The 23,461-nt window shown below is 33.6% G+C and overlaps 1 protein-coding gene across 4 annotated transcripts in view; it reads left to right on the top strand.

The window, feature by feature from the left end:
• The window catches only part of LOC126776835 (E3 ubiquitin-protein ligase goliath), a 90,203-nt gene that overhangs the window by 60,923 nt on the left and 5,819 nt on the right, over window positions 1-23,461 (top strand). For 3 of the 4 annotated variants that reach the window (XM_050499669.1, XM_050499671.1, XM_050499670.1), the window contains exons 3-8: window positions 5,232-5,429; window positions 11,949-12,048; window positions 20,092-20,224; window positions 20,688-20,714; window positions 21,570-21,687; window positions 21,899-21,970. In XM_050499669.1, coding sequence (XP_050355626.1) covers window positions 5,232-5,429; window positions 11,949-12,048; window positions 20,092-20,224; window positions 20,688-20,714; window positions 21,570-21,687; window positions 21,899-21,970 — 648 coding nt within the window. The remainder of the gene's footprint in view (window positions 1-5,231; window positions 5,430-11,948; window positions 12,049-20,091; window positions 20,225-20,687; window positions 20,715-21,569; window positions 21,688-21,898; window positions 21,971-23,461) is intronic. The other variant, XM_050499672.1, reaches the window with a different exon arrangement.

Raw genomic sequence — 23,461 nt, 5'->3', positions numbered from 1 at the left:
ATCTCGGCTTAAAATGAAATACGACTATAAAAAAATCGACTATAAAATAATGAGTCACTAGTATTATATATAAAAATAGTATAAATAATGTATGTTACATTTATTTTGCTGCAATAAAATGCATCAGACTATTAATATTAATATATTCGTCTCGACTAAATAACTAAACCGATCGTAATGTAATTTGACAAAGATATAGATTGAGATTAAGACCATATGAATTAAAATAACGTTAAAATTGTATAAGTTGTCGTAGGGAATAACTATGCCTTATGTATGTTTTGCAAATGTTAGTTTCATTTGATTATCTTGCTTGCTTGTATTCCTTAAATAAATTAGTTTATCTATCTAATAAATTTATCTTTAATATTTTCTCTTCACATTGTTTCGATGCTGTTCTTAACCAATATTTATGTAAGCTACATTTATTTACCACGAACTGCTTGTACCTATAACATAACTAACTGTTTGTTTTCATTGCTTTTAAAACACGAACACGGTAGTTCTAATTGATTGAAAATATATTTTTTTCAATAAAACATTTTAATACCTAGTAATATAATATCGTCTTTTTAATTTTTTTATTGTTTGAAACATTACATTCAAACACTTTTAGAAATAGCTATAGAAAATTGTAAGTTCAAGAGGGTCTGAAACAGTTAATGGTAACGCAATTGTATATAATTAGAATTTTAAAATATAACGCTAATTCATGTAACTTATATTGCACAAAAATAATTATTCAAATCTCATGTCTAGTTCCCGAGATAAGCGCAAATCTGCAAACTATTTAGATTCTGTAATCCGTAACAGCCTGTTAATGTCCCACTGCTGGGCTGATGGCCTCCTTTCCGTTTGTGAGGAGAAGGTGTGGAGCTTATTCCACCACGCTGCTCCAGTGTGGGCTGGTAGAATACACACGTGGCAGAATTTCAATGAAATAAGACACATGCAGGTTTCCTCACGATGTTTTCTTTCACAGTAAAGCACAAGATGAATTATAATCACAAATTAAGCACATGAAAATTCAGTGGTGCTTGCCCGGGTTTGAACCCACGATCATCGGTTAAGATTCACGCGTTCTTACCACTGGGCCATCTCGGTATATTTAGATTATATAGATATATTGCAAGGAACAAAAAAATATGAAATTAATAAATATTAGAATTATAATAAATAACAATTGTTATATAATTAAAAATGTTTATATATGCTGCGATAATAGGCAGAATAATCATACCTTTATGTATCTATTAGGTACCATTAGTTAATGCTAATAAACAACACACCGTTAAGCGTTATATAACGTTTCTATGTAAATTATTGGCATACTTTTTATATAAAACAGCGTAAACGTCGCTTCGAGGCTTTTCTGAGCGTCAACGTATAAGGAAGCGGAAGGGTTTATGGCCGATTAGTAGTGCGCTCGCGGCGAGCGGCCGAGACCGCAATAGTGATCGTTAAGCACAGGACTCACGACCCTAATATTGTTATATTAAATATCAAGAAGAAGCTTAAAAATATACAATAAAATATATTAAATAACATTAAACTAACACATTGTCTATTATAAAAATTTATAAACAAATGAACCTAATAAGTCTAGTGGTTAGCGCACCTGAATCTTCGCTGTACATTCGAGATTTATGTGCTTAATTTGTGTTTATAATTCATCATGTTTCGGCGCTGAGGGATAACATCGTGAGAAAACGTGCACGTGGCAGATGAAAACCTTACACATACGTGGGATACAAAATCAACCCATCTTGGAGCACGGTGGAATAAACTCCAAAGACATCTCTAATAGGACAAGCCTTATCCCAGCAATGGGACAACAACTTTACGTAAACAGAACAAGTTTTGCGGCAGAAAAGTTTTACTCGAATGTTACATTTAGAGTATACCTTATGAAGCTAAAAATATATGTGTACTCGACCTAATATCAACAAGTTTTGTTAACGCTGTTATATCAAACCAAAGCTACTTCATTGTGCCGGTATACTATAACTGGTTGCTATGTAAACAACTTTTGATATTACAATACGTAATAAGACTTTATTCAATACGAATCTCAAAAATTATGCTTATAATTTTGAAAATCGAATCGTTTCAATTAATTTACGTGGTTGGTAGATACTTGCCTTTCACGCCGAAGGTTGAAATGTCAGGACGGACATTTGTGTGCATGAACATGTCTGTTTGTCCTGAGTCTGGGTGTAATTATCTATATTTTTTTTTTATAGAATAGGAAGGTGGATGAGCATATGGGCCACCTGATGGTAAGTGGTTACCAAACGCCCTTAGATATTGGCATTGTAAGAAATGTCAACCATCGCTTACAGCCAATGCGCCACCAACCTTGGGAATAATAATAATAATAATTATATAAGTACGTATTTACAAAAGAAAAGTAGTATATGTAGTATATCAGTTGTCTAGTTTCCATAGCACAAGCTTTGTACAAGCTTAATTTGGGATCAGATGGCCGTGTGTAAATAATGTTCCAGGATATTATTATTATTATTATTTACAGTTATTATGTAAAAATCAAATAACGTGAATGAAATCAGTGTTTATTTTCAAAGTTATATATTACCATTTACCAATCTAATATATAATAAAGGATGTGGTGTTATTTGAGACTAATAGACCTCGACTGTGTTTGATCGAATCCTATAAAAGTTAGCATATGCATTTTTTTAATGGAGAAGATTATTTATACAGTATGCAGTTTGTTACAACTTGCCGCTAGATGGCGCTGCCGCACATGATTTCTATACCAATCGATCTTCCGGACTATATATACTGTTATATGAGCCGAGATGGTCCTGATGGGTAACTCGTCTGGGTATGTACCACCCAGATTTAAATTTTAAAACAGTATTACTTGGTATTGTTGTGTTTCGGTTTGAAGGGTGAAAGGGCCAATGTAACTACAGAAACAAGGAACAAAACATTTTATTTCCCAAGGTTGGTGGCGCATGGACGACGAATGGATGATTAATATTTCTTACAAGCCAATGCCTATGGGCGGTGATGATCATTTACCATCACGTGGCCGACATTTGCCTGTCCGCCTACCTATTCTATAAAAAAAAATAAGCCTCGGAAAGTGACACAGTGGGGCTTGAGCCTGAACTGTATTTGTTCGTGCCCGAATTCCTGTCCCATCGAATTAGGAGGGAAAGAAGGTACATTTGTGTTTGTACACAAGCTTGTGCACTATAATCCTGCGCAGTTCGCTAGTCATGAAATCGCTCAGGACATCATCATCAAGCTAAAAATAAGCCAATTAAATTATTTATTAATTGCAATATTCTAAACATTTTTATCGATATTCATACATCTGTTTACAATATGCTGAAGAACAAACGAAGTGTGAATAACGTAGAGTACATCCCTCGTTGAAACTCAAGGCGAGATTTATGGAGTACTTCAAAGTGATTCGTATTTATTTGCAAGTGTTAACAACAGACGCGGCCATCGCATTGAATAAACATAAGGCGACCAAGGCCTTTACATATATGTAGACGACGAACGGACGGATGGACGATGTTTTGTTAATAGATTAGTGTAGGCATAACGACCTGGGCACATCTAAGATAGCGGTCACTCGTGGTTTCATTCGAGAATGTGTTATCTATCCGGTTTTAAGCCGAGATGGCCTAGTAAGCCGAGATGGCCTAGTGGTTAGAACGCGTGAATCTTAACCGACGATCGTGGGTTCAAACCCCGGCAAGCACCACTGAATTTTCATGTGCTTAATTTGTGATTATAATTCATCTCGTCCTTGACGGTGAAGGAAAACATCGTGAAAAAACCTGCATGTGTCTAATTTCATTGAAATCATGCCACATGTGTATTCTACCAACCCGCATTGGATCAGCGTGGTGGAATAAGCTCGAAACCTTTTCCTCAAAAAGGAGCGGAGGCCTTAGCCCAGCATTGGGACATTCTCAGGCTATTACTATATCTGTTTTTAAAGTCAGTAATTTTGTGTATAAATTGATATATTATTTGTTATGTAACATGTATTAGAACTTTGGCGGTAAGATCGACTATCGAAGGATCGTAAGCCGTGACGGTTGACCGTCTCCCACCACTTACTTCATTGTGTGTTCGTATCACGCATACTAAATATTTTATCTGCCGGTAGTCCCGTAACGGCCACTTTTTTAAAAACTACATAGCAGCTACGGCCCTCTATTTGATATTTCAAGCATCGTCTCGTCTAATGTCTATACATTTTTTCTTAAACATTTGTATTATTGTAAAACAGGCTCCGAAAGCAATAGTACAGCGATCAAAATTGACAGTACAACTGCCCGAATTATTGCGTCATCGTTATTGTAACTATTCAACGCGCGTTTCACTTTCTAAGAGACGAATTTGTGTCACTATGCTTGTACAAAAAAGTCTTTTTAATGATTCGGAATATATTAACTTTCCAAAACAAATCATCTGTTATCTGATAGTCTGATATATCGTTCTTGTTATCAACATGTATATATAAATGAGTGATTGTATGTCTGTTTGACCAATTACCATAAAAGTTGGCACACACATATGTATTATGTATAATTTTCATGGAAAAGATTTTCATACAATCCTCTTTTTTTAAATCGCCGCTAGATGGCGCTGTAGCATAATGCAATTCTATATCGTTTTACGGACCGCCACAATAGTTGGTTTATATATAAAATTTATTTCGCAGAAAAAAGTCGAGAAAAATTTACCATAGTAAAAAGTATTTAGAAAAACGGTATTTAGGTGTTGTTAGGTGCAAATATAACTAAACGATTGTTATTCAGGTTGGCTTTATCTAGCGTTTTTACGTCGTCGTTTTACAAAATGAATTAAACGTAAAACTACACCCTAATATATGAATCATTACATAAATTCAACATTGACATTGGAATGAATAGTAGTAAAAAAAGAATTGCTTAAAGTCTTATTAGTAATTATATATTTATAATATGTCCATAAATATATTTTTACATTTTTTTTTTGTATATAATATATAATTGATCTTGTTTAATTGATACATTTATTTTATATATTTTTTTTTAATTTCTGTTTAGTCATTATTTATGTGCTTGCTGTGGTTTTTTTAATTGAAGAAGCACAAATATTTTAAAATATTATTCCACGATGTAATGTACTCGTAAGTGTGTATCCTTTGTTGGAGATCCTTAATAAATAAATAAATAAATAGTCTATTTTTTCCACAGTCTGGCAAATATGGTGAGGGGTACGTTGGCTCCTCCCGTGGTATGGCGGTTCACGTTCGCGCGAAGGGGCCGGATGGTGAAAACGACCACACAGGCTGCACTTGGCCCCTACTCTCCGTGGCAGCACCGACTGAACCGCTGCCCAGCGAACCTTGGATCGCGGTGATTCGCCGTGGAAGCTGTAACTTTGAGATTAAGGTACCCATATATTTAATTAATCTAACTGTTATGTTAGCTGTCTGTAAATTCTAAAGCTTGTAAAGATATTTGTATGAAATGGAATAGCATTCAGTGTATTTTTTTAGTTATATCATTAAGTAAAAATTATTTTATACCGAGTTATCGCTCTGCTCACCAGTCTAGTAATTCTATGCAGAGTTAATCAAGACGGAATTCAAGTGCTTAATTTGTAGAAGTATCTGTAATAATAATAGCTATTAATAGTTCATCTGTTGTCTATACGTAAAGTATAATGAAAATACAACCAATGGAAGGCCAAGTGCAAACAAAGCCAAGTTACCTTAACCGGGCTTGCAGTTTGAGCCAGCCCACGTACTGTGGGAGTGATGACGTTGTCTCAATAAGACTCTGCCGATCTGCTGGTATAATAATAATCAAGAGTGAACACTAGCTATCACGATGAACTTTTCTTACCTAAAGCCTTTGGTGATGCCACGATTTTACTCTGCTATCGAAAAATTCATATGAATTGACAAAAAAAATGTTTTTTTGGCAGCTTTTTTTTCATTTTAGGACATTTATTTCTGCGTTGGTAAAATGAGGTTGAATTATATGAGTTATATACAATTTTATATCTAAAACATTTCGAACGCTTTTCTGTATATGTAAAAAAAACCGACTTTAATTATTTGCCTTCAAATAGAAACCACTTATCAGATTATCAGAAAAAGTTATACGAATACTTATAACAAACAATGTATATATTATATATACAGACGAATTGAGAAACTTCTCATTTTCGAAGTCGCTTAAAAATCAAACATATTTTCTTGAAAAAAAAAAACAGTTTTATCGAATAACGGTGCTAACAAGCCTGTTTGTTCTGTGTAATAATATTATACGTATGTCACACATCTAGAATTATTTTATATTCCTACCCTTCGTTTACTTTGTAATAAACATTTGCTATTCGTATTTTATCAAATGCTTTCAAAGCATCTTTGCTAGTTCGATAATTATCAAACTTCAACTTATTATAGTAGCATTATCACATACGTTCTACCAACATAAAAATCCATTTAGCAACACCTATTGGATCCAATTTAACCTGATGGGTTACAGGTTTTTTTTAAACACATTTTTTTTATAAAAATCGGTCCAGCCTCTTTATACAGATAATAAATAAAACGAGTAATGTTGGTGTAAATTATATAGTAATGGAAGTTTTTTTTCTAGATAAACCTATCAAGATAGGTTAACATATTTTTCACGATAACGAATCGTGGAAAATACAAATATAAAAGATATGATTTTTTTTCATTGATACCTATTTAGTTATATTGTATTTATTTTATATAATTTATAATAGGTACTGGCAAAAGACTCACCTGATGGTAAGTGGTCACCATCGCCCATAGAGACTGGTGCTGTAAGAAATGTTAACCATTCCTTAAATCGCCCTAGCATCGTCTAGGGAACTAAAAAGTTACGTATCTTGTGTCTGTAATAACGCTGGCTCATTCGCCCTCCAAACGGGAACACGACAATAAAGCCTACTATCACATGAATTATTTTAAAATTAATTGAATATAGAATATGTAATTAAAATGTACACGAATCCAATAGTTGTTTACGTGTTTAATATAAATGATTTATATTCTATAAATAGTAATAATTGCATCTATTCATGATATTACTAATGGTTATACATAATTAATAGTATAATACCTACAAAAACAGAAATAATCAACTAGACCACGACAAATAACTTTTTACTATTCTTCAGAAATGTATTTTTTTTTTTATAGAATAGGAAGGTGGACGAGCATATGGGCCACCTGATGGTAAGTGGTCACCAAACGCTCTTAGACATTGGCATTGTAAGAAATGTCAACCATCGCTTATAGCCAATGCGCCACCAACCTTGGGAACTAAGATTTTATGTCCCTTGTGCCTGTAATTACACTGGCTCACTCACCCTTCAAACCGGAACACAACAATATCAAGTATTGCTGTTTTGCGGTAGAATATCTGATGAGTGGGTGGTACCTACCTGTAATTATACAGGCCCGGACTTAGAGATCCAAGGCCCTATCTTGACAATTTATATATGGCGGGGCCAGGCCAGATCCTAGCCTCTAGGCTAGTGCCTTGTAGACCCAGGCATAAATCTGGAGATGCAATTAAAATGTTACTATTAGTATTAGCTAAAAACAAAGTGGGCTGTCTTGGTATCCGTCAAGTCATTTATATAATCTATTTAAATGTTATCTATGTCATTAATTATTTCGTATGAAGTCGCCCTCGACTTCACTCGCATGCTGTGGGTAGTTCAGGTGTGAGGTATAAAAACGTAGCATATGTCCTTCGGGGTTCAGGCGTGCTTCATACCAAATTTCATCAAAATCGGTTTAGTGATTTAGCCGTGAAAGCGTAACAGACATACAGAGTTACTTTCGCGTTTATAATATTATTTCATATAAATCTCCACTGACTAAGTGCTCTTGTTTAACTCAATTGTTAGTTGTTTTTATTACATAACAATAAAACAACAACAATTATTGTTTCATTATATAAATGACCGCTATAAATACACTTTATATTAATTATTATCTACGCGTATTTGGCTATTAAAATTCGACATTATTCAATAATATGTAACGTCAAACTAAAAAAAAAATGTATTGTCTGTGGTATTTTTATAGAACATCGGTATCAGTATCCTTGTAACCTATACACCTGTGCCTTATTTCAATCGAGTAAGGAATAGTGATAAACAAACCTTAGATTTACATATTCCATGCGATATACAAACATTTCTTGTTCAAATCTTTATTTATAATATTTTTTTATAGTATAGGAAGGCGGACGAGCATATGGGCGACCTGATGGTAAGTGTTCACCAACGCCCATAGACATTGGCATTGTAAGAAATGTTAACCATCGCTTACATCACCAATGCGACACCAACCTTGGGAACTAAGATGTTATGTCACTTGTGCCTGTAATTACACTGGCTCACTCACCCTTCAAACCGGAATACAACAATAACAAGTACTGCTGTTTTGCGGTAGAATATCTGATGAGTACCTACCCAGTAGTAGTAGGCACCTACCCAGACGAGCGTGCACAAAGCTCTACCACCAGTAAAAATAAAATACAACATTATTTCACTGCACTTTTTATATCCACCTTATTTTACTTCCAAAGTTTTGAAAAAAACTTTGCCGACATTCAAGACGCTATTTTTTCGCGGATTCATAATATTAACAGCCTGTTAATGTCCCACTGCTGGGCTAAGGCCTCCTCTCCCTGTTGAGGAGAAGGTTTGGATCTCGACCAATTAAATAGCGTCAATTCAATGTCAAAGTTGTTTATTTGCCTTTACTTCTCTTGTGGTTGAAATAAGCTATACTTACTATACCAAGAAGGCATTTCGGTGACTAGTGTCCTGTGGAGAAGCAACGAAGGATAGTATTGATTGTTTTAAATGAAGTTGGATGCGCGAATTTGTCACTTGATGGTAAGTGGTAACCATCGCCCAAAACATTGGCGCTGTAAGAAATATTAACTTATATAGCTAATGCGCCATTAACCCTAACTGAGATGTTATTTCCGTTGCGCCTGTAGTTCACTAGCTCACTCAACCGGAGCACAACAATTTTGTATTGCAATTTGGTAGTAAATTATCTGTAGACTGGGCCCTAACCCAGACGGGCACAAGGCCCTATCCCTAAGTAAACCATCATAAAACAGTTGAAAATCAAATATGTTCAAGTACCTAATAAGTAATATAGACATTTACAATGTTAATTTTATACGTGCATAGATATGTCTTTGTAGAAATTTAGGTCATACCATATGCACGGCTGTATACATATTCTCATACATACAAGACATTCCGGGAATAACATGAAATCTATTTGTAGATTCAATTTCTCGTGACGCTAATGACATTTGCATGTAATTTCTGCAAATGTACAGTCGGCGTCATATATAAAGTAACAGATAAATATATATATGTTATCAATAGTATTCATACAGCCAAAGTCGTATAATTATTTGAATCATTCATTTTGCCGAAGCGCGAACATCGTCAAATATATCAGTTCATTCAAACCGTTATTCATATGGTAACAAGGAAAATGCTTGTGGTTTCTAAGCATCCAAAGTATTTAAAATATATGCAATACATTATGAAAACGAACCTTATCCCAATACTTTTTAAGTACACTTCCTATAGTTACATATTTATGACTTTTTGTGATATCACTAACAGCAGAAACTCGGGCAATTTAAAAAATGGTTACAGTTTATCTTTAATGTGTACTGAAGAATCCTCGATGTTTGGGACGCACCCTTCAATTTCAAAACTGTTTCATTAAAAGCATTGGACCTTTATTAAAAAGGAATAGAAAGTAAATTGATGTAAATTTATTTATGAGTACTTTGATTTCGTTAAAGTTAACGTACTGGACTTCTAAAGGATTTTAATATTATTTGAGTACAAAACCCTCACTACCCCCAGCTCACCCATCATAACTGGGGACTTTTAGTATGTTACTATTAGTATACTCGCGACGAGTACGTTGCAAAAAGTGCAAATCACGGAATTTCCATGAATAAAACAAATAATAAAAATTAAATTTGAATTTAACAAAACTAAATACTTAGATAAATAAAATCAAAAACGTGTAAATCCTTCCACAGCCACAATAACATCGCTAATCACTGACATGGATCGCAACACGTTATACAGAAACCGTCTCCTCGTAGACTCTCGTAGTTTCGACGTGTTGCCCTAAATTTTAAGTACTTCTCAATAATACTGTTATTCCATAGTTGAACCATTGGCGTGTAAGGCGTGGTTTAACTGCATTGCCAGTGAAATAAGCGAATCACCATTGGAAGCGCCCTGGCGATGAGATACATTTGCTCGTTTGCCATATCATGATAAAAAAAATATATAAATTCCCTATAAGCTGCTTAATACCAACATTTAATAACATGTCACCTCATACAGATAATATTTGAAATGATATTGGACATTGACAGCGTAGGTTGGCGATAATAACATTTTTTACCTATGTACATATATGTTATTTGTGATGATGTACGTTATTCAAAGATAATGGGTGTTTTTACAACCCTGACTATGTTTTAATAGCCATTACATTAAAACATGAAGTGATTTGAGATAAACGTCGATAAGATTTTAATAAATTAATGAAATTATATAAACTTTTCATGTAATTATACAGTTTTTGTTTTTTGTTCAAAATCGGACCCGAATTTCCTTATTGTTGATTTGGCCATCTAATATGTATTTGATTTATTCCTATGACCACCAATTGACTTAGTACTCTTATAGAAGATAATAAGTGTATTTATCTCCTAAAATAAAACTTACGTACCATTTAAGTAATGAATACTTGTGCTACAGAACACACTCAACAAAACGTAGATAGGATATTATTTGTATATTAATTTCATTCTTTTAAATTACTGGTGGTAGAGCTTTGTGCAAGCTCGTCTGGGTAGGTACCACCAACTCATCAGATATTCTACCGCAAAACAGCAGTACTTGGTATTGTTGTGTTCCGGTTTGAAGGGTGAGTGAGCCAGTGTAATTACAGGCACAAGGGATATAACATCTTAGTTCCCAAGGTTGGTGGCGCATTGGTGATGTAAGCGATGGTTAACATTTCTTACAATGCCAATGTCTAAGGGCGTTTGGTGACCACTTAGCATCAGGTGGCCCATATGCTCGTCCGCCTTCCTATTCTATAAAAAAAAAAAAAATATATTTTCGATCTATTATTTTGCATATTTTTGAATAGTACTTAAATTGTCGATAACGAAGATTGATTGCACGAGTTCAAGTATCAAGTTTTTTTAGAGGACATGAGAATGAAAATACTTTGTAAAACAACAAATTATATGTCTATTTTTGTAAGTAAAATAGCTGAGCCCGGTTTCGCTGTGGCTCATTGTGATATAAAATAAATTTGGAAGTAATTTCAGAGCAAACATATTTGCGCACAGCTGTGTCTTTGCTGTGGAATGAAAAAAAAAAAAGAATTTTTATTTTTTTTGTTTACAAAAAACGGGTAACCTATTATGTATAGGGAGCAAAATATACTTTATTCAAGTAGGCGTTTACAAGCCCTTTTAAGTCGTAATTTTTAAGTTGAATTAATGTAGTAGTAAAATAGTTACGTCAACTATTATATATAAACACAAATACAATTCTGTATATCCGGCACAAAAATTAACGAATACTTTATAAGCCTTTTAACGTCCTTTGATAGGAGCATATAAATAAGTAAATATATAAAGGTTAGGTCCGTAACAGCCTGTGAATATCCCACTGCTGGGCTAAAGGCCTCCTCTCCTCTTTTTTTGAGGAGAAGGTTTTGGAGCTTATTCCACCACGCTGCTCCAATGCGGGTTGGTGGAATACACATGTGGCAGAATTTCAGTGAAAGGTTAGGTCACTTAAACAAAAATACTAATTTTTGTCTTCTATGCCTTTAGGTTCAGAATGCTTGGCGGGCTAACGCTTCCGCTGTGCTCATTTACAACGATCGAGATACCACCGTACTAGAGAAGATGAAGCTATCCACTGACAACGGACGTAAGTACAGATAACATATACTAAATATTAATATCGTGGTCGAAATTAGAACATTACTTTTTTTTTTAATAAAATTTAACTGATTTTTTTAATTCTTAACTCCTAGTCTGAAATACTGATCACAGTCATATTGAGTAATTTAAATTTAATAATGTTGCCAGCTAAAAGTAATTATAAACAGTGTACAGTTTTTTATATTATATATGTATATGTTAAATAGTACATATCTGTAATATCGATATTGTCTTAGATATAATCTTTGATAAGTCAGACGTATAGTTAAATACGACTACGTATAAGGCAACATAAGTAATAAAATTATACAATATCGTTAATCGTAATTTCACATCCCGTAACTAACAACACAATACATAATACAAACCTTAGAGCGACCTCTTCCTCAGTCGTGCCTTTCTATAGTTAATCTTGATTAAACTTTCTAACTCGGCCCCTCACAACTGGTTATATTATAATTCTTCCAATAAATATTGCATAATTTTGAATATCAGAGGGGACATTATGTTAAATAACCATGTAAATCATTATTTAAACCTTTTTTTTAATGATGATAATATTATAAAAATATTAGATTATTTAAGTTAAATGAAAATTAAATGTGTAACGTCTATTATCGATACATTTTGAAGGTAAACTGGTATTAAAGTTTATAAGTAAGTCTGCTAGTTGTTAAATACAATTTAAAACTAACAAAATATATTGAATCAAAATGGTCACCGTGATTTAATGCTATTAATATTTATAAAAACATTTGATAAATGGCCATTATACAAGGTAGGCTAGGATAAGGATATAAATAAAACGCTTATATAGTAATACATATAACTTTGTATTCGGTTTAACGATTTCAGTAGCCATGATTTATTTTCGACATCTTTAACAATCTCCGTCATATTTCAACCAATTTCCGCAAAACCTTTATGAGTTATACATCTCAAACTTCCTCATGAATCACTTCGCCCAATGGTGTAGACTGTATGAGAACCCGTTTGGTAGTTTTGGAGTTTATCGCGTTCAGACAGACAGACAGAAAGACGCGACTTGAAAAGTCCCTCTTATATTATTATTTGTAGGGATTTAGGTCATGTTCTTAATCTTCTATTGTGAACCGATTAACTGCAAGCAAATATTCGAAATTAGTTTTTATTTTTTTATTAAGTCAAAAATCAATAGAGGACTCTATCAATAGGAGTTGAAACTTTTAAAAGCCTAAAGATTATATATATAAATTATATACTTCTATATAGTAATACTGAGCCGAGATGGCCCAGTGGTAAGAACATGTGAATCTTAACCGATGATCGTGGGTTCAAACCCGGGCAAGCACTACTGAATTTTCATGTGCTTAATTTGTGATTATAATTCATCTCGTGCTTTACGGTGAAGGAAAACATCGTGAGGAAACCTGCATGTGTCTAATTTCACTGAAATTCTGCCACATGTGTATTCCACCAACCCGCATTGGAGCAGCGTGGTGGAATAAGCCCTTTAGCCCAGCAGTGGGACATTCACAGACTGTTACGGTACGGTATATAGTAATACTATACTTAATGATTGCCACTGATATACAAATCTTATTAGTTATTATGCATACACGTAGTGGTCGGACACGTTCCTAATATTTTATTTATAGCTATTCATATTATGAATATCTGATTAAAATATTTACATATATATTTATAGAATAAAGATAATCGAAAAGTTGATTAACATATTTATTTATTTTTCCAGAGAGTTCGTGATAAGAGACAAGTAGTCATATAGAAAATATATTTTTTTAAAGTTTAGAAATTAAGTGTGATTGTGTAATTTGTATTATATTTATGTTTTTATTGAAATTCTTTGTATATGTCAACAATATTTCAAGGTCTATTTAAATGTAACGTTTGAATGAAACGATTTTGATGCAGTTTTATGACATTCACGCGTTTATTATGACGTGGCCAATTTCAGTGTTATTTTTTTAAATAATTGATTACTAAAATTAAATATCAAGCAAAACAACTAGTCGTGTTAGAATAATACAGTTATTTATTATTATGTATCATGGGACCAAATTAAAGCTATAATGTTTGTATGTCCGAACATTTTTTTTCTCGTTAATTTATATATGACACGATATATGTATTTAAGCAGGCTTCGGGCTATATCAAAGTCAAATTTTAGTACATTAGTTTTGTGGTGATGAGGAAACAAATAAGCCGTCAATAACATTCGCGTATATAATATTGTTATTAATACTTTGAACTACTTGCGAAGTATTACGTACTTTTTTTTTGTTTTGTTTTTTTTTTTTAATGCTGGAAAAACTCATTACTCGTTTCCCCCTCGGGAACAGTGCTCGCTCGTGTCCAAGGTGCCGAGTACGCCCAGAACATCGGTACCCTTTCCGTCTTAACGAGGAGCGCCACGGGATCGCTTGGCATGCTGCCGTGACGCTCTGAAAGTGTTAGTTACTTGTGTAACTTTATATGTAACTATAATATATAATAACCGGAAAATATGCCAATTTGTCGGAGAGAAAATTGTCAAATGTTGCCAAAACTTAACATATAAACCAAAACGTATAAGCTCAAAAGCTAACGAACTGACTTTAATACTATTTTTACTAATGGATAGAGTGAATTTCGAGGACCATAATATATGGAAGTTTTGGATTCTTTAAGGTTTTGTGTGAAATATAAATATAATTGTATATAATGTCTGATAAATATGAGATTTGTATATGAGCTATGTATTATTTAAAAAAACAATATTGAGGTTTAAAGTGAGAAGTCAGATTTTGTAGTAATATAAAAGAAGACTTATTTCCTGATAATGCTTAAATGTTAAAAATAATCGGAATTCGTGACCGCAAATAATAATATAATGATAATATCACTAGAAGTCATTGTCCTTACGTGCGTTGGTTTTCGATGAATATTAATTTGTTTTTTTTATATATAAGTTTTTTAACTGACCTTTGGACAGAAAAATACACTCGAGCTAGATTTTTTTTTATAGAATAGGAAGGCGGACGACCATATGGGCCACCTGATGGTAAGTGGTCACTAACGCCCTTAGACATTTGCATTTTAAGAAATGTTAACCATCGCTTACATCACCAATTCGCCACCAAACTTGGGAACTTAGATGTTATGCCCCTTGTGCCTGTAATTACACTGGCTCACTCACCCATCAAACCGGAACACAACAATACCAAGTACTGCTGTTTTGCGGTAGAATATCTACATCAATATCAATATCGGTAGATAGATCTATTTGATCTCAACAGAAGGTTCTTTAAATTCAGATCAACACTATGAAGTTGAAGCCCTGATCTGCTCTTTACTTGGTGGGCTTTGTGAAATTTCGTCTGGGTAGGTACTACCCACTCATTAGATATAAATCCGCAAAACAGCAGTACTTGGTATTGTTCTGTTCCTGTTTGAAGGGTAATTAAGCCAGTGTAACTACAGGCACGATGGACATAACATCTTCGTTCCCAAGGTTGGTGGCGCATTGGCGATGTAAGGGATGGTTAATATTTCTCATAATGCCAATGTTTATATTTAGGCGGTGATCACTATAATCTCGTGACCGACATTTTCCCGTACGCGTACTTATTTTATATAAAAAAAATCTCTTGTGAAGTATAGCTATCTTATCAGACTTACGGCCGAAATAAACATTATATTTACATTGTAATATTCGAAACTATCTCAACTATGTGACGATCGATCGATCCTCAATCTGTTTAATGTTCCAATAACGGAATTGAACTGGACACTTACTAAACTGAAGATATCTCTCAATCTTTTTTCACTCAAAAGTTATTTTTTGTATTGATATAGAAAATTAGTAATTATTTAAATAATACCTAATATAATACTACTGTACTGTATGGTGCTATGCAAGTAAGAGACATCATTACAAGATTACAGTGACAAATAGTAAATAGACACACAAGCACAAAACGTACACACACACGCATATTCACATACATATTTATTTTTTCTTCATTTTTCTTATATGTAAAAATGGTGTAAATCAATTTGTACAAGGATTAGGAAGGGTTAACCTGTGATACGGGTTTTGTAAAACTTACTGCCTCGTTGGTCTAGTGGCTTGATATAAGGCCACAGATCTGAAGGGCCTGGGTTCAATTCCCAGGTCGGGCCGATAAAAAGTTATTGGGTTTTTCTGTCAGAAAATTCTCAGTAACAGCCCGGAGTCTGGAAGTTGGAAGTGTGTACACTCCCGTGCCTCGGAAAGCAAGTAAAGCCATTGGTTCTCGCCTGAACTCTTTCCGGTCGTGTCGGATTGCCGTCCCATCGGATTATGAGAGTTAGGGAATAGAGAGTGCACCTGTGTTTGCGCACACACTTGTGCACTATAATATCTCCTGCGTAGTTGGCTAGTTTGGCTCTTGAGATTGGCCGCTGTGGCCGAAATCGGTCTAGAGGACATTATTATTATTATTATAAAACTTAATCTAATATTATGAACTGACGCATTATTTAATATAATAAATATAGTTAATTTAAAGCAAAGGTGCACAAAAACGTTTATTTTCCTTGTCTTAATCAACCGATTTATAAACGCTCATAAATTTTTATTTTATTATGTAAACTATTTTTTATTTACGATCAGACGTTAATAGATATCTTACTAAAAATATTTGTAGTATCGAACCGTCAGGTCTATTGATTGTGTGTACGTTTATTACATTTGAATATAATTGTCGATCTTAAAATAAAAAAGCGGTTAAATGGGAAGAAAGTGCATGGTGTGCGTACATACCTGTGATATCTCCTACGTAGAAGGCTTATCTCGAGATTGACTGCTTGTTAAAAACTCCGTGGGACGTTATATCAAGTAAGCTTGGTCAAGTCCGGACTTAAGAACTCAAGGTCCCTAGTCTTTTTGCTATTTGAGGCAGTCTATTCCGAAGCGGTTACAGCAAAATTATATTACTTTTGATTGGTGGGTCTCTTTAGGCCGGTGCGTTGTAGGCCTAGGCATAAATCAGGGGCTGAGTTTCGTGCAAATTACAGCAGTAGTAGTTTATATTGTATGAATTCAATACTATATTTTTGCCTACATTGATTTGCGAGATCGTTTGCACGCGCTCGTTGTATGCTCGTTTGTATGTATGCAATATGCATATATGTGTCAGTGTGTGAATGATGTATACCATTTATAATTTAAAAATGTCTGTGTTTTATTATATACAATCGAATGACACCTACAAAACAAGTGTAAAATGTTGCATATTACTGGTAATAATTTAACAGAATATAAAATTTATACTATCCACATAAAGTATAGTGTATAAACGGCTAGTGATTCGCACTGTTGAAAACCTATAAACAATTGTATGTCTGATTTGTAGCTTACCTTGGCAATGAAGCCGGGTCGTGAGGTCGATCACTTACACGGGTTAAGTAAATTAGTCACGCGAGTAGCACGTAGTAATACTGCTTTGATAATCAGTTGACTAGTGCAGTTAGCCAGATCGACAGTTAGAGATTTTTGTCTATTGCGATGACATTTGAAGTATGTGATGACCGTATGTGATGGGGGTAAGTTTTGGTGGTTTTTATAGAAAATATAACTTGATGATTAGGTTTTTAAGCAAGAAAGTTGTGTAGGTACTTACTAATCACATATTCTATCACTAAACAGCATCACTTAGTATCGTTGTTTGAGCCAGTGTAATTACAGGCACAAGGGTATTCTTAGTTCGCAAGGTTGCTGATGTATTGGAGAAGTATGAGATGCATAATACTTCCTACTTCCGATTCTTTGTGAGATGGTAACTTCACTAATTGTGAGGCCATTTGCAATATGTTTTTATAAATATATTTTGTTGTCAGTAATGTTTATTGACTTGTATGATTTGATATCAGTACTTAATAGGTGCTGATAGCGAAATTGTTCAAAAGAATAAATGTTAGTTTTATTTTCATTTATTATGATATAATATGTAGTAGTATGTATATAGTAATATAATAATATAAATACATGTATTTAAAAGGCGTATTTCAATACGTATATTGATTCTATTTACATTGCGTTTTTGTGATACGGTTGGATTCTGTGCCGTCGAGGTTAACGCGGAGTAAGATTAGAGGGGCTTAGATTATAGTCAGAGGAGGGGGGGGGTGCGCAATGAAAGGTAGGCAATCTCAGCGCTGTTTTATATAACATTGTAATTAACTTTCAAATAAATAACTTATTACTAATAATAATCATTGATTAGTAACTTGTATTGGCATTTGGATCTTGGCTTTATTAAGGCAGTACAAACCCTAAATATTCCTCTCAGCAGTCTCTTTTATACTGGCTTAAAAATAATAATAAAAGCAAAAAAGTTTATTCGGCGAATGTAACCAATAATAAAAAAAAGTACTTGTCCTAATGTTTTGGTAAAATTTTACTAATTTATATTTTTATTTCCTTGCAAAAATGAACAAGTAGATATTAATTGATCGTGTGATAGGTAACGGGAAAAAATATAGGACTCAAAATATTAATAAACAAGCCATTAGACCTGTTTGTTTTGTTTTGGAGTGTTCCCCTTTGTTTATATTTTAGGGCTCAGTCAGATCGAGCTCAGTGGCGTGCCACTGGAGCGGCCTATGTCCAGCAGTTGACGACGAGGGTTGATGATGTATGATGTATATTTAAGGGATTATAAAATCAACCAATATAACTGAGTTATTTTTGATATAACTTGTTATATTGGAACCAATTGAACTTAGCAAAGACATCAAGACATCAAGCTTTCTCATCTCACGAAATTAAATTTGTGCTTTTTTAATTTATTGTAAGTGTACATTATAAATGTTGCAATCGGCATGTTTTTTTTTCTTCATGAATCACTGCATCCATTGGTGAAAACCGTATGAAAATCTTAGTAGTTTTTGAGCTTATCACTTTAAGAAAGACAGACAGACGCGGCGCGGGACTTTATTTTATAATTTGTCATTATAATTCTATATTTAAAACGGCCTACAAGTACTCGGATAAAAACAAAGACACAGTACACTCTCTTCAATGAGTAGTTAATGGTATTCCCATCAAAATATCCATAGTAATATTAATAAACCGTTATCTGGACAATTAGCTGATATGTCTCAGGGACAAGTTAGAGTAGGAGATAACTCACGAAATAATCGTTTATGAAGCAATCGAACGCTTTGTAGAAATTCAAAATAAATTAGAATTACATTTGCGTATACGTGATCTAAAATCTTCAGATTAGTTTATACGACCTTAAGATAAGCTATCTAAGATTAAATATGATAATTATGCAAGAACGTTTCATTGTTTTATCGATGTTTTATCGCATGTTATGAAATGTAATAAAGATTCCGGTAATCTTAGATTGATTTGATAATTTGAATTAAATGAAAACAGTATATGACGTCATTGGTATCTTATTGTAAATTGAGGGCTTTGCGAATGAGGAAAGACCTTATAGCGAATTGCGCTAAAGGCGATACTTTACGTCATATTTATACCTAATAATTTGTTTACCGTTATTTATTTATTTGGGGTGAGCGTAGTGTGTTAACTGCAAATCAGTAGGATATAGTAGCGGCCAGCTTCTCATTTGGCAAACGAGTCTTCATGGGAATGCTTTGCGTTGTAGATAGCTTACCCGTCACCAACATATGGTGGTTAGGATTATCAGTTGGTCGATAGATGGAAAAACTTAAAAAAATCCTTCAAGCCCGGTTTTAAATATAGTACGAATCGTTAAGGTACATCAGGATCGCTTCTGAGTTACAAGGAACGATTCCGTTTGTCGTTCCTTTACAATCACATATAACACTTTGGAGCTTACGATTTGTTTTAGGGATGCTATTGAATTACCATCCGTAACCAAAACGAATAAACCTAGTAACCGGTGTTAAATAAAAAAACCAATGGGTTGAGATCTGATGTCTCTATTACACTCTGAGTGGAACAACCACCAAGTCATTTTGAATAAACATAAAATAGTTATTCTAATTTAATATATAATGTTTCTTTCAGGCAATATAAGCGCCGTGTTCACGTACAAGTGGAAGGGTGAAGAGATAACGCGGCTCGTGGACAACGGTACAAAGGTCATCATAGCAATCATCAAGGGACGCACTTTCACTCATATTAGCAGCAACATTAACAAGTTCGTATATACTTCTTTTTTTGTCTGTAAAGGTGTTTGAATTGCGATTATATTTCTTACTTATGTTTATATTCATTGTATGTAACATGAAAGTTTAAGGCACGTTTTATTTTGTTTTATTATAATGCAATAAATGGAAAGTCAAAATAAATTAAATTTCCTGTTTCCATTTATTTCACAAAAATATTCAAAAACTAGGCGATTTAATGTATCGACATATTTTATTTTAATATAGTATGTTATTATGAAATCCGTTTATTGGCTATGTGTTTGCACTTTTTAATTTCTTATATTATTTTAAAATATGATTTATTTTTAATCTGTATTTTAACAGCGTCCATGTTGTTGAAATCTATGTTATCTGTTGTTATGTTTCTTCATGTGTAGTTTGTTTGTTTATGCGTTTTTATATTGTTCATGCATCCTTTTTTTTCTTTTAACTCGCACCCTTTCGACGAGTCAGCGCGAACGAGACGGGTTCTATTTACGCGTATGTACAAGACAAAGATAGATAATAAAATGTATCATGACCAAAATGCTAGTATATATATTAAAGAATATAGTAGAAGATTAAAGCTAGTAATTGTTGTTTTAATATGTGCATGCCATAACGCTAGATATAATATTGGGTTGGACCCGTTGAATATGCGTGTGTATCAAGGTTTTTACTTTCAATTTTTACGAAAACTTTTAACATTAAGTCTATTTCTTAACGGGGATTTTAACACAACTCATGTGTGTCGCTTAGATTATAAATAATATTTCCTAAATAATTATACTACAATACAAAAGCATTGTAATGTCAATAACTTTTAAATAGATATATTTAAATAAACTTGCATAAGCAAGTAAATATTGCTATAAACTTTATTTAATATTTAAATAAAAATAGCCGACTATAATTTAGTTAGTTATTAATACTTAAAATATATAATTTACTTTATTTTATAATTAAAGTACGAATACTTATATTATATTTAAAATAAATTATATAATTAATTTATAATAATAATGTTTTCTTTAACGCCTTTATCAATGTTATTGTATTGTAATAAGTTAGGTTTGATCTTAAGATCAACCATTTTTTTTGCGGGGGGAAACGCGGTACGCGTACCCCAAGGGAACAGTAGGGGGGTATGTGGGGCTCGCCGGTGTCCAAGACGCCAAGTGCGCCCCGAACATCGGAATACCCACTAAAAAACCCAGCGGTACCCTTTCCGTCTTAGCGAAGATCGCCACGGGATCGCTTTCGCATGCTACCGTGATCAACCAACCAAACCAACCAAATGCTTCACTAATATATATTTATAATTTTATTACTAAAATATTATATTATAATTTGCAGGACGTCGGTTCTCTTCGTGTCAATATCGTTCATAGTTCTGATGGTCATCTCGCTGGCCTGGCTCGTGTTTTACTACATACAGCGCTTCAGATACATACATGCTAAGGACCGACTCTCGGTAGGTTTATTTCTAATGTAAATAATATTTTTATAATTAATTTTCATTTAACACATTTACAAATAAAAATAGATTTAATTTTACATTTTGTTTTATATAATATAGTTTACTATTATTTATTATACAATATTGTTTTATATAATTGTAGAACCAAGTGATGAATATGATAATTCGATTGTAATTGTTTTATATTTAATAATTATATTTACAGAAACGACTATGCTGCGCTGCAAAGAAAGCGTTGTCGAAAATACCTGTCAAGAGTTTGAAATCGGATGACAGGGTGAGTTAGTAAATATATTTATTATATACGAGTAAAGTAAAGAGGAGAGGAGGCCTTTAGCCCAGCAGTGGGACATTCACAGGCTGTTACGATACGAGTACTTATACTATAACAGCCTGTGAATGTCCCACTTCTGGGCTAAGGCCTCCTCTCCCTTTTTAAGGAGAAGGTTTTGGAGCTTATTCCACCATGCTGCTCCAATGCGGGTGGAATACACATGTGTGGTTTGAACCCACGATCATCGGTTTAGATTCTCGCATTCTAAGCACTAGGCCATCTCGGATTCGGATGTTTCACTGTATTCGGCATCAATTTTCACTTCAAATGATAATACACTTGTATATTATCACAGCGATCTGACCACACAAGTAAGTTGTTACGTGTAATCGACCCCTCGAGTATTCACATTTACATATGACAGCTGCGCGACAAATTCCCATTGCGATTGACGATTTCGTCTCTAGATAACTATTTACAGTACAGTAACAGCCTGTTAATGTCCCACTGCTGGGCTAACGCCTCCTCTCCATTTCGAGGAGAAGGTTTGGAGCTTATTCCACCACGCTGCTCCAATGCGGGTTGGTAGAATACACATGTGGCATAATTTCAATGAAATTAGACACATGCAGGTTTCCTCACGATGTTTTCCTTCACCGTCAAGCACGAGATGAATTATAAACACAAATTAAGCACATGAAAATTCAGCGGTGCTTGCCCGGGTTTGAACCCACGATCATCGGTTAAGATTCACGCGTTCTAACCACTAGGCCATATTTAAAACTATTTATATTATTTTTATTATATCCCGATTTTCATTTTTTTTCTTTGTCATACAATCCTGAGCTATGTATTCAAAATTTCAGCTCATGGAAGTAAGTTAAAAATCAATTACAACAAACCTTATATATTGGACGAAGCGATAAAACGTATGGTAATGTAAATGTATTCGATTTATCACGTGTCAAAAGATTCAAAATTGGAATGTGACATAGACAATCGTTTATTTTTACGATCGCTCTATGTTACATTGTCTTACGAACATAGATGATAAATTAATTGATTGGAGGAGTAAATAGGAAGTAGTAATTCTTTAAAAAAGGGAATTGCTTGATGATGATGTTCATGAAGCGTGCAATTCGAAATCGCTTCGACAATTGTCGGATGCTCTTCACCCAAGTAACTCTAACAAGTACCTATTCTGTTATTGTCAGCTCTGAGAGAATGCGTTCCTGCGTTCCTTGACAGATCGAATGGACAATGTAAAGACGAAATGGAGAACAATTTACGATTAAAAACCAATAATATAATTAAAAACTAAACTAAAAAAAATAAGACATATATTTTTATGGCAATTAAATTTGAAATAAAAAAGGAACAACATTATTTTAAAATCAAAACTGCGCTCTTACAATGTTATGTCGTTAGTTATGCAGCGGCAGTACTTTAATAGATACATGCACGTATATAGAAAATATTATTTATTTTTATTTT

The sequence above is a fragment of the Nymphalis io genome, chromosome 21, assembly GCF_905147045.1.
Source record: "Nymphalis io chromosome 21, ilAglIoxx1.1, whole genome shotgun sequence".
NCBI lineage: Eukaryota > Metazoa > Arthropoda > Insecta > Lepidoptera > Nymphalidae > Nymphalis > Nymphalis io.
The sequence above is the reverse complement of the archived record's forward strand: the minus strand, read 5'-3'. Positions and strand labels throughout refer to the sequence as shown.